The 12,449-nt window shown below is 47.7% G+C and overlaps 1 protein-coding gene across 1 annotated transcript; it reads right to left on the reverse strand.

Annotated features, from left to right (window-relative positions):
• Positions 1–1,339: 1,339 nt before the first annotated feature.
• Positions 1,340–12,404, reverse strand: gon4lb (gon-4 like b). Its single transcript, XM_026317638.1, has 30 exons — positions 12,293–12,404; positions 11,704–11,863; positions 11,405–11,538; positions 11,172–11,246; positions 10,961–11,011; positions 10,836–10,874; positions 10,622–10,726; positions 10,174–10,275; positions 9,943–10,095; positions 9,644–9,848; positions 9,390–9,491; positions 9,250–9,290; positions 8,682–8,776; positions 7,742–7,991; positions 7,455–7,541; positions 6,987–7,173; positions 6,732–6,882; positions 6,426–6,573; positions 6,199–6,315; positions 4,943–6,064; positions 4,593–4,836; positions 4,342–4,499; positions 3,718–3,915; positions 3,397–3,540; positions 2,918–3,226; positions 2,651–2,749; positions 2,438–2,564; positions 1,950–2,358; positions 1,751–1,853; positions 1,340–1,644 (listed from the first exon to the last, which is right to left on the reverse strand). The coding sequence occupies exons 1-30, from the start codon at positions 12,314–12,316 to the stop codon at positions 1,528–1,530; spliced, it is 5,256 nt and encodes a 1,751-aa protein (XP_026173423.1). The 5' UTR covers positions 12,317–12,404; the 3' UTR covers positions 1,340–1,527.
• Positions 12,405–12,449: the final 45 nt, after the last annotated feature.

A 12,449-nucleotide genomic window follows, 5' to 3' on the forward strand; every position in this document is an offset into this window, starting at 1 on the left:
CAGCAGCAGCCTCCTCTCTCATTGGCTCATACTGCAACAGGGTCAATCCGTCCACCACCATGCAGCCTCTCTCACCTTCCAGAGTGTTTTCTGCCAAGCCGTCAGAGGTGGCCCCAGGTGAGTGTTCACCTGGCTAAAGGCTGTGGGAGGGGCCTGGGCCATGTATCAATCAAAGTCAGTTTACTGTTTGATCAAAAGGAAAAAGTGAAGATCATCCACAGTGAATCAAAAGAACCAGCAGAGTTCAAAACAAAACATATAATTCAGCTTAGAATTTAAACCAAACTCTGTTCATTTTTCTGTCTGACCTGCAGATGTTCAGATGGAAGAAGATCCTCCTGCTGCAGAGAACCAACAGAACCCAGATATCCAAGCAGACAACTGTATGGGTGAGACAATCAGATTGTTGACATGTTTATTTTTAGCAGCAGGTGTGTGAATCAGCTCAAGAAGGTGAAATCAAAAATCTGACGCTCAGAATGATGACATATATAACATGTAAATGTGTTTATACAAATTATACATGTAAATAATTTGGTGATTTACAAATTATGCTCTTAATTTGAAAAGTCCAACTAATAAGATCAGACTTTAAATGTGGGAGTTCACCTGACACTTTTAAAGATCAGTTTTCTCTTTAGTATTTGTAGGTTTGTAAAGGGACCTTCCCCTTTTAAGACAAATTACAGGAAATGTGTTAAAAAAGACAAACATTCAGTAACTTCTGGCTAATGTTAAAAACTTGGTGACACCATAAAAATAAAACCACCCACCAGTTTGAAGTTTCTTCCTCTTTCAGAGCTCAACAGCGACGTCGACCCTGAGACTGGAGAGAGAGCACAGGGATGAGGCTGCCCCCACCTGTCCATCAGATCAGCTCCACCCCCTCAGAGGGTACAAGGTTTTACAAATGACAAGTAAAAAATGACAACCCCTGCTTTTATTTTGTAATACTGAGATAAAGGAAACTACGCCTGTAGTTTCCTGCAACACATGATTCTGTCCTTTGTCATAAACAAGAAATGTTTTATTTAAAGATTCAACTTTGTTCAGTTTAACCTTGTTTGAACTTTCAGATTAAAAGTCATCATTTCATCAAAAAAGACATTCAAACTATTGATAAAAGCAAGGAAGACATTTTGCATTTTTGTCCTCAGGAACAATAAGGTTAATTAATAATTCATCTGTGTTTTCTGTTGGCTGCTCCCAGTCAGACTTCTTCTTTTTGGACAAGTGTTTAATAACATTTTTCTTCTTCATTAAAATGCGCTTAGTGTTTCCTGTTACACGTGTTTTGTCTCAACATGTGAGTGAATCTGATCATTTATAGCTCACAGGCTGATGAAAAAAGTTTTATTATAAAAAAATGTGCCATATTTTTACAAAAGACTTAAATATTCTGAAAACTTTATATTTACATCTAGTTTTTTCATGTACAGGAAATATATGTGCCTTTAATCAACCCCTTCACAATAAAAGTCCTCACAAATAGCTTTGCGCTGCTGCAGCACTTCTGATTGGTTAATATCAGACTTCTTCCACATTGGCTGTTGCTGGCTCAGGAGGTGGAGCCTCATCCTCAGAGCTGGTCTGACGAGCTGCCGTCCGAAACAATTGCATCAAATCCCGAAATCTGCGAGATACCTGATAAAACGAAGCAGACACTACTGTTCTGTAAGACTGAATTTAAAATAAACAAAACAAATCAACCAATCAGCGTCAACAAACGAAAAACTAAAGAGCCAATCACCTCACTGGGAGTCTTGTTGCCAAGCAGAGTAGAGATGGCCTGGAAAGTGTTCTGATTGGCGCCTTCCTGCTGACATGTTGTCAAGATGACTCGGTCTGCCTCTCTGGAAAACAACAACAAGGTGAAACAGTTGGTACTCCTCCACTGTAGTGGGCAGCAGGAGGTGCAGCAGAAGGAGGTGCAGCAATAGGAGGTATACCTGGTCCACAGGATAACTTTCTCTCCGCTTGCTGTCATGGAAATGTTCTTGGCGCAGACAGGGAGGTCAAGAGGAGGACTAGGCCGAGGAGGAGCAGAAGAGGAGGAGGTGCAGACAGAAGGAGACATGGAAGAAGTGGAGCAGGAAGCAACAGAAGAGGTGGTGGAGGAACTGATGGAGATATGGGAGATGGTAGTGGAGGAAACAGAGGAAGCAGAGGAGGTGACAAGCGGGAGTTGTAGTGCCTCCTCTCTCCGGCTCCTCTTGGCTGCCAGACTCTGTTCCTTCTCACTGTTCTTCCTTTCCTCCTCTTCTTCATCGTCCTCCTCATCATCCAGCTCCTCCTCCTCCTCTTCCTCCTTTTCATCTGCGAGAGGGAACGAGCCTTCCCATGATGCATTTCTCCGATCTGTCAACACAGCAGTTAGACAGTTCGGGACAAAAAAACTGTGGATCAAACAGACAGAAACACACACAGACACACAGACCTGGCTGTGGACTATCATCATCCCCCTTCAGGTCCAAGTCTTTGTCACCTGATTCGACATGGGAGGAGCTTATCTCAGAGTACAGAGGGTTCAGGCTCTTCATCGCTCTGGACACGCCCCCTGAGGTCTGGAGGGGAAAAAACCAGGTGAGTCATGTGATTCAGGTGTCTTCACCCGTTACTTACTCACACTTGAGATAACATGGACACAGACCTTGTTACCATGGCAATGAGAGCACCCTTTCCTCCGATGTCTGCGAATCTTTGGATCACGACAGTGGCAGGGCCAGTCTTTGTCTGACCAATCACATTCCTGCAAACATCAGCGCAAGTGTTCATCAGGCCAATCACAGATCAGGAAATGTCAAAAACTCTTTGTCTGACCAATCAAAGTCCTGGAAACACTGTCAGAACAAATTAGAGCGTTAAAGTAACCAGCGAGGGGAAGCCCATGAGTGAAAGCTCAAAGGTTTTGTCAGACCTTGTAGTTTCTGTGGGCGTTCATCTTCCTCCTCTGCCGTCGACTCGTCAGTGGTTGGACTTTATGCCCCTCCTCTTCCTCTTCGAGCTCTGGGAGTGTCACTTCCTCAAAGCCGACAATAGCTCCGCCTCCTGAGAGCTGGCTGATGCTCTCCCCCCCATCAAACCCGCCCCCTCCCTCCTCTGGCCAATGAGCTTCTTCAAACTGTTCAGGGCGGGCTGGAGGAGGGCGGAGCTCATCAAAGAATACCCAGAATTCAGCTTGTAAATGGGTGTGGCCTTTTAGCAGCGTAGCCATCTGAGCTTTTAGCTGAAAAAAAAAAAATTCAAATTTCACCTTCACTACAGCAGGTAACGTCACCTGAACAGCAACAATATCCAGCTACATCAAGCAATAAAAATATTGTTTGATCATTAATGGTTAAACTGGTCTCCATATTGTCAATGATAATGGTTAAACTAGTCTCTGTACAGTCATACCTCCTGGACGCTGCTGGGACTGAGGTCCGGTCCAGTCTGCAGAGCTTTGATGATCTTCTGATAATGTGACGGATTATCTCCAAAACTGATCTCTAACTGTCGTAGGAAACGCCGGCTGCGCTCAAACGCCTGCTGCTCCTCAAACTGTAGAGACACGACAGAGAGCTCGTTTCATTTACTGTGGACTACACACACACCTGCTGTAATACGCCTGAGATCCACCTTTAATACACCTGAGATCCACTTGTCAGAAACCTAAAGTCCTGCAATGACACCTGAGATACACCTGGTCTACATGTGGTGTACACCTGTGCTGCTCACCAGTCCACACTGCAGCGCCTGCTCAGGATGCAGGAATGCAGCAAAGTCTCGGAGGAGGTCTGTCCGGTCTCCCAGGATGGATCGCAGCTTCCTGAACAGCAGCACAACTTCCTGTCCTTCTCCCACCTGCTCAAACTCACTCAGCAGAGATACAAACTCCTCCACCTGGCCGGGTACATCCTGCAGTGCCTCACGCACCTGTTGGCACAGTAACACACAGTCACCTAACTGATGCTGCATTAACAGGACCTCAGTTGACCTGGATTTAAGGAACTGGTTTAACTGGAGGATTACTGATTTTAGATGTTAAGCGATATGCAGTCAAACACGCATCGTACATAATGAAAGTGTGGAAATGGTAAAATCACAGATGTCTGGAGCCTTTTTTCTGATGATCAACCTAAACATGACCCAGATGCTGTCCTGTTATCCTCTGTGCTTTCATCAGACTTTCATTAGGCCTCTGGTTATTTTATATGTGAATGTTGCCTGTTCCAGAGGCCAGCAAAGCTCCCGTTTTATAAACCCAGATTTCACAAACGTTGACCTGGTGAAACTGCTGATTAATGACGATGACCAGCAGGTTCCCACCCTCACAGCTCTGAGCGTGTTATTTCCTCTCACCCTGTTCAGGTAACTCTGAGCGAAAGCCAAGTCTTTGCTCTCTCTGTGCGGGTCGTTGTCGAGGATGTTTTCGTCGTACAGCAGCAGCAGTTTAGCAGCGTCTTTACTGTGACGCTCCTGACGACTCCTCCTCAGGCCGCGAAGAGGTCGGCTCCGACCTGTGCAGAGATCACGAGGAAAAAAACACTGTCAAGTGACATTTAACACAAAATAAAAAAAAAAACAGTGACACAAACAGTCAGAGCTCTGACCTCGCCCTCGTCCAGGACACCTGCCTCCTCCTCTGGGCGTCCCTTCTCCTGCTAGCATCTCCTCGTCTTCTCCCACCTTACTGCTCCTCCCCTCCCCTGATTCCTCCCCTTTAGGCCCCTCCTCTTCCTCTTCCTCCTCCTCCTCCTGAGAGCCAGGTGAGGTGGGTGAGTGATCCTCTTCCGAGTCTCCATCTGCACAGAGCCGCCGCTCTGCTGCCAGCCACGTCAGCTGCTTCATGGTTTCCTGCAGGGGTCAAAGTTCAGAGGTTATCACCTGGTCACCAGAACTGGAGGACAACAACAATTTGTAACCATGACAACAGAGTTGCTGATGATGACTTCCTGTTTACCTGCAACTCTGGAACAGACAACACCGATTCCTCTGATGCTGATGACATCACTTCCTCCTCATCTTCATCCTGTGTGAGGTCATCAAAGTCCTCCTCTTCCTCCTCCTCGCCCTGCCGGTCCTGATCTTCATCCTTATCTTTCTCTCCATCCTCCCCCCTCTCTGCTTCTCCGTCCTCCCTCTGTCCCTCCTCCTCCTCCTCTCCCTCCCCTCCCTGCTCCCCTTCTCCTCCCCCACTTGCTTCCTCCTCTCCACCTCCACCAGCACCTCCTCCCTGTCTTTCCTGTTCCTCCTCTCCACCTCCATTCAAACTGACTACACCTACAACAGTGCAGCTCTCCTCCACCTCCTCACCCTCAGTACCTGCACAGTTCCTCTCCTCCTCCACCTCCTCCTTCTCTCCTGCACAGGATGACAGCGGGCTCAGTGTTGATGTTAAAGCTGAACTTTCTTCCTCCACCTGTTTCTCCCCCACCTGTACCGCTGGAAGAGGGTGGGGCCTCATGGAAGACTGTGCCACCTCCTCATACTCTTCTCTGATTGGTCTGTGCAGCTCTTGCCCCACAGCATGCTGGGAGGTGGCAATGGGCGGAGCTGGTGGTGCGCACACCATTTGTAATAGGAAGTAGCCTGGCTTCACAGCGGCCGATGAGCAATGTATCCTGGGAGATACAGTTTCGGGTTTTGACAAGGATGGAAGAGGAAGGAGGAGGGGCATGGGTGTGGTTTGCTGTCTAAAAACACTCATGCTATGGCCAATAGGAAGGCAGGAATTGATGATGTCAGCACACATGGAAGGGGCAGGGACTGGACGAACAGGGGTCAAAGGGACATCCCCAGAGACCGGTGTTGAAGCCAATGGAAGGGCACCTGGAGGAGGCAGAGACAGGTAGCTGATTGGCTGCAGATCTACCTGACTCTCTACCTTTCTGTCTGCTGGGGCTTTGGCGAGTGGCAGCAGAGATGCATTGTGGGCAAGGGTAAAAAGGCGTCTTTGTGGGCAGATAGGTGGGCGGGGCTTGTTGAGCAAATAAGGGTAGAGCCTGAGGGAGCAGCCGGTGGGGAGAAGGGGTGGGTAACAGTTGGAGTCCAGTCGGGTCTTCTGGATGATCAGCTGACTGTTCTACAGGTGAGAACCATCAGAGAACTAGAGTTACAACCAACAACCTGAGGGTTACAGCTCACTGCAGACAGGTGAGTTAGAACGTCAGTAAATATGTTAGTGAAGAGTCAGTAATCTGGTTCAGTCTGTCAGACCTTGAGCCAGTTGGGCATGGTGGAGGTGTCTCTGTCCACTGGGGGACGCTGGTCTCCAGGCTGCACTCTGCTACAGGCGAGTGGGAGTGGGGGGACGACTCCCTGCGTCAGGAATGTCTGAAAACACAAGTTTAACATCGTCTGTCAGGCCTTCACCTGTCACACCTTCATGGACAGATGACTGCTGGTGTGACCTTCTCTTGTTATGTACTGTGTGGTTAACTCACCTTGATGACATTGTGCGGCACTCTCGAGCTGTTCATCTCTCGGATGTGTTTCCTGAAGTTCCATCGAGATTTGCACAGCAGGTACGAGCTGATCAGCTGATCGGACTGGACAGCCCCCTCAAAGTGCTTCAGACCCAGAACAATCAGTCTGCACAGAGGCATCATGGGTAATAAGACGTTCAGCCTGTGTAGTGATGCGGCTCCCTGCTGTGTTTTTAATAGTTTCTGCACACACATTACGTGGAGTACAGCACGCTCACAGCTGCTTTTAATGAAAACGTGTATTGTGTATTAGTGTGTATGTACCCGTCCTCTCCTCCGGTGTAAACACTCCGGTGGTGTCGGTTGTGGAGGGCGGGGTCCAGGCTGCAGACAGGAAGCAGTTCTGGATAGAGGAATACGGGGCGCGTAGCGAATAACCAGGCAGTGTTGGCAGGCAGCACAGGGAAAGCATGGCCTAAACAGAACCAGAACCATAATCTGAACTAGAACCAGCTGGAATAACCAAACACCATCGGAAAGACAAAAAACAGTGATGAGAAAATGGTTTTTCCTCCTTACTACTGGTGGCAGGAGTCATCCGGGGCAGCCAGCGTCTAGAGGCTGTAGGAGCAGGAGGTGCAGGAGGAGGCTCCTCTCTCTGCTCCACCTCCTGCAGAAGATCCAGTGCCCCCTGGAGGTTGCATGCTCTGAAACTGCTGGGGCGAAGCACCTCCTCCTGACGACTGGCAAACTGCTGCAACTCCTCCTGGAGGGAGGAGAAGAGAAGTATTTGTGTTTTATTTCCTGACCTTCAGGAACCTTTTACCACAAAGTGTGTTCTGCTCAGTCTGCCTCATATGGATTCACTGAGCCCAACATTGGGTTTTCATATCTGACTACAAGATATAAATTAAAGGCATATCATTAAAAATAAGCTGAGTCTCTGGTACCAGAAATCCTGAGTTAAGTCCAAAGTTAGCTGGGTAACCCACTAATCTCACTACATGGTACAGGCCCCTGGTGTGTGTGTGTTGTGTGTTGACTCACCAGGTATTGTTTAGTGATGCCGGCTTCGTGGTTCAAGGTGTCAACACGTCGGGTCAGCAGGTGAACCTGAGTCAGCAGCTGCACATGCTGAGAGGAGAAAGGAACATCTCAGAACTACAAAGGAACACCGCTAAACAGTACAAATACAGATATATCACAGTAGAGGACAGTATGTGAAATAGTTCAGGAGTAAAACACAGACACTGGGTTGATCTGACCAGAATCAAAAAGTCAAAGGTGTCCCCTACATCAGCAGAGACAACATTAGCTGGACTTGTCTTACTTACCTGCTGTATCTGCTGCTGTAGCTGCAGTTTTTGGGTGTAGCCCAGGTGGAGGGTGCTGCAGACCTGGCTCTGCAACACAACGACAGGGCTGATGGAGTTGGGTTGTGGGCTGGGTGTGTCCTTCGGGTCTATGTTGTTGTGGTGTTGGCTGGTTGTGTCCTGCAGGGCTCTTCTCTGCTGCAGCGCTTCGTACTGTTTTCTGACTGTTCGCCGTCGCTCCGTTAGCAGCCCGGCTAACGGTGCCTCGAAACTACAGATGGTGAGAAAGAAACTGTAATGCAAAAAACCTAAAGACCCAGCATGAAGTCCCACCGGTGTCAGGAGACAGCAGCCGTGCAGTTCAGCAGGTGATGTCTGAGTGATGTAAAGGCTGACTGATTTTATTACTCACTACTGGCCCAAAGTGCACCATCACAGTTTTGAGTGATTTATTTTATTCAAACAAGAGTTTGGACCTTTAAGGCTGAGGAACAAACTCCTGTGCTCAACATCATATTTCTAACAGTTGTATTTGGACAAGTTGCACTGGACGGTTTTAGTCCCGACATATCTGACCTCGCCCAAACTGGTCAGAGTATCTCTGAAATGAGAAGAGTGATGTTTCCCCTCAGCTGGATTCTTCTTCACGGGTTTTGTGTGATGAAGCAGCAGCGGAGGACATTTCTCTTCCTCCCAACCCAAACAGTCACAGCACTTCTCTGCTGCACCGTCCCAACAGGAGGACCTACATGGCTGTGTTTCTGTGGGGATGTGCGATTGTAACGTTTGACCAACAGCCTCACTTCTCCCTGAACTCTCAGCCATGACCACTACTGAGCATGTGCAGGAGGATGCACAAGAGAAGCAAACCCAAAGCGGGACAAGTGTTTCAGCTCATGTCTGCAGGGAGTGGTACCACCTTTAAAGTGGTACCCACTATATAATACAGTCCATGTGTTACCGTAAAGCCTGGGGGACGTTGAATTTGGGACCAGCCTTTGACTGTATCTCTTCCTCCTCCTCCTCCTCCTCAGCTGCCACCTCCTCCTCCTGGAGCTGCACAGACATCGGCGGCACAACAAAAGACCATTTTAACTAAACAGTCCATGAACTCAGGAAACAAAAGTGCTGGAGTTTAAACAAATCGGGACAAGTGTGACGACTTAACTGAGGAGTGCTAGTGTCACATTTTAAAGTGATAGACACCACATCAGTGAGGAATTAAGACACCACTGTAAAAGTAGTGTAAAAGTACCTGCAGAGAAATAACAATCACCGTAGATTCTAATGTTTCCAAATTTCATTCAGATCACTTTCTGATCTGTGTAAATCCAGCACAATAAAGAACACACACTGCACGTACCAGCGGCAGCATGTGTGGCCGGAAACAAAACGCACAAAAATGTACCAACAGCAAAATCAACAACACAACCTGCTAGTAAATAACACACATCTGGACATCGTCTAGGAAAACAGATAAAATCACGAATGATTAGCAGAAAACCAGCTTGGAGTAAAAATCAACTCACAGTATCAAATAGTTCCTCAAGCAGCTCATTCACTTCCTTCTCTGGAAACAGAGAAGAAGAGTTAACACTTAGAAAAATACATGAAAAAGAGTTAAAACAGAGTCTGAGGTCCTGGAAGGTTCCTCCAGGCCTTGACCTACTGGTGATCTGCACGGCCCGGTCCGTCCTGTAGTCCTCCAGGTCAGGTTCATCCAGGTCCTCCAGGAAGTTGTACTCAGGGTCGTCATCATCATCAACTTCCTCTGAAAAAACAAACAGGTTCCATCAGAGATGTAAACAACAACATAGCACACTCCAACTTTTGGTTTGTTTGAACAGGAACCAAGAACATCTTTTAGTTTAAATATCAGCAGACTTTTATTTTGACAGTTGCACTGTCAACCTGACCCCTCACCTTCATTGTCGGGGGCCATGAGACTCTGCAGCCACTTCGTCCAATGACGGTCCTCCTCCCGCTGGGCGGCGCTCAGATCGTACATGTCGGCAGTAATGTCAGGAGCCAAAAGCTCCGCCTCCAGCTGACCCAGAGGAACGTTAACCAAACGAAGTTTGGAGCGTGTGCGGTACGCCAAACAGCCTTCATCACCTCCACCATCAGACTGGGAGAGACAGACAGCCAGTCAGACAGGCACAGAGGCAGCAGGCTGCTAAAAGACTTTACCAGGTCAGAGGTGTAGGTGGGGCTTGGGTTACCTGGTTAAATGTATAGGCGGGGCTGCAGTCCAGCTCTGCCTCCACAGCGTTGAGTCTTTCCAGGAAGGAGGGTTCACAAGGAGCAGTGAGGTATTGCTCAGGAACACAGGTGGTGGAGGCCGTCACCTGCTCTCCAGGGAGCCCTGGAGATCTCTGAACAACAGGTCAGAGTTCAGGGTACATATAGAGGTCGAGGTACTTTTGGGGGGAGGGGGGGAGGAGTTAGGGTACCTGTAGAAGATCTTCAGTCCTCTGGTGTGGTGGTAGTCTAGGTTGAGAGCCCTGCTGCATTCTGGGAGGTGAAGCCAAGCTATCTGCATCACTGAGGAAGGTCTGGAAGCATGCATGCACGCACGCGCACGCACACACGCAGAGACACACACACACACACACACACAGCATAGTGAGAAAACTTGATGTAGGAATTAATCAGTAAAGCTTCACAGGTCAGTCTTCTAAATGTGGGGAGAAAAGTCTTCAGTGAGTGCTCAGGTGTCATTCAGCTGAAGCTCCAGACCTGAAGTGACTCTGCTGCTGAGACAGAAGACTTTCTGAATCCCCACAGGGGCAACCAGTCTGTCTGACCAGCAGTTTCATTCTTGTGACTCAGAACTTCAGGTGCAGGAAAGTCATGAAAATAAGGGATAAATAAGTTGTTACAGGTCAAAGAATCACTCACCTCTTCAACTGTGTCTTCCTCCTCCTCCTCTTCCTCATCAGGACAATACTCTTCATCCGATGAGTCTTCATCCTCCTCAAGATCAATGTCCACAAACTGAGGACGCTGCAGGTGACACAGACAGAAAGTCAAAGGCACAGACAGAGTGAGACAGAGAGAAAGTCTCAAAGAGAAACAGACAAATATTCCTGCAAACTGGAGGGGTTCAGTTTACCCTGACTGAGTTGACTGTCGACAGACCCCAGTTCAGTGGCTGCAATGAGACAGAGAGACAGGTTAAACTGGCCTGTTTAAATCTCCAGTTAAGAGTCAGAAAGGACTGTAGTAGGTTCAGTTCACCTGTCCCTGCTGGACGGCCTGTTTGAGTCTGGACCGAGTCATCTTTGGCTCCTGATGGAAAACAAACAGAATCAGAGACAGACAAAGACTGTCTGTGGGGCAACAGAGAACGGAAACTGATCGTGTCCAGTGTGTGCAGAAACATTTTAAAAACATGTGATGATGCTTTGAACAGCTGCACAGCCAAAAAAAACAAAACAAGGAAACTCACAAACATGGGAAGGTCTTGAGTTTCTCTGATGGCAGCTTTCATCATGGCCACCACATGCTCATGGGTAATCACCTCCTGACGCGGGACATAAAACAATGTCAGTCTGAAACATGTCACACAGTGTGTACCGTATAAAACATGTTACAGTCTGGAGTGTGTGTGATGAACACACACTATGGTTTCAGGCTGAATGTAGCACATTATTCTGGGTTGAGAGTGTGTGTATTGCTCACATGCAGGATAGCGCGCACGTTGCTGGATGTCAGATTGTGCTGCTTGGATTTCCTGTCCAAATCGATGTCCAGCCGTCCCAGTTCATCCTCACTGGACTCACTGGTCTCCATGGAAATTGCCTCCTCCCCATCACCTGTGAAGGAGAAAAGCAAAGCCTCAAGTGAGCGTCAAGCTGCACACCTTTCTGAAAACACCTGGACAATATGTAAACACATCAGATTCAACCAAAACAAGTCATTCTAATTTTATTAATAAGGTACAGGGAGAGAGAGGACAAGTCAGTTTATGTCCATGTCACCTGAGACAGGTGATGTCTCCTCTTCCCATCTGTCCTCAGAGGAACTCTGTCTATGAGGCCTCCTGTCCCCCCCGAAGACCCCAGGCTCCTTGTCCGTCTTCAAAGATTTAAGATGCAGAGGACAAACGTCTTCTTCTGCTGGACGCCTTCGAGTTGTCCACTGCAACACAAGGAGACACGCTCAATACATCACTGATCAATACATTACTATTACTCTGTTCTATTGTTTGTCAACACACACACACACTGTAGAACTCACTGGAGGATGATGAACATTGATCAATACAACAACAACAATCAAACACTGATCAATAGCCCTCAGTGTTCAGACAGGTCTTTAGCTTATCGGTATTTAGAAACCACAGTGACTCTGTTTATGACCCGGGTTAACAAACCCGGGTTAAAGTTATAAACGCGTTTAATATTAACAGCGTTTAACCGGCAGCTAACATAATGCTAAGCTAACACTGGGCAGGCGCAGTGGTTATTTCACTTTGGCGCGAATTTCGGCTGCTATATTAATAACATTGACCGTGTGCATCAAACATCGCACTGAGCATGTTAAACAAAACCAGCATTTCAAACCCACCGTCAGACTGATGTCGGCGGCCATTTGTTACTGTGTCATATTAGCTCAATTAGCTGTTAGCTTCAGTTAGCTCTGCTAGCTTGTGTTCCGCCAACAACAACCATACTTCCGGTTTGAGTCCTTTAGAATAAAAGCTCAAGCGGTCTTTTGTTTGCTA

The sequence above is a fragment of the Mastacembelus armatus genome, chromosome 16 (assembly GCF_900324485.2).
Source record: "Mastacembelus armatus chromosome 16, fMasArm1.2, whole genome shotgun sequence".
Classification (NCBI taxonomy): domain Eukaryota; kingdom Metazoa; phylum Chordata; class Actinopteri; order Synbranchiformes; family Mastacembelidae; genus Mastacembelus; species Mastacembelus armatus.

Excerpts from the sequence above, each read along its gene's own strand:
- gon4lb (XM_026317638.1), bottom strand. The coding sequence starts at position 12,316 with ATGGCCGCCGACATCAGTCTGACG. Across the intron at positions 10,276-10,621 it reads AGGAAGACACAGTTGAAGAG|ACCTTCCTCAGTGATGCAGA; the intron begins GTGAGTGATTCT and ends GCATGCTTCCAG. Across the intron at positions 6,316-6,425 it reads TGCCGCACAATGTCATCAAG|ACATTCCTGACGCAGGGAGT; the intron begins GTGAGTTAACCA and ends TTGTGTTTTCAG.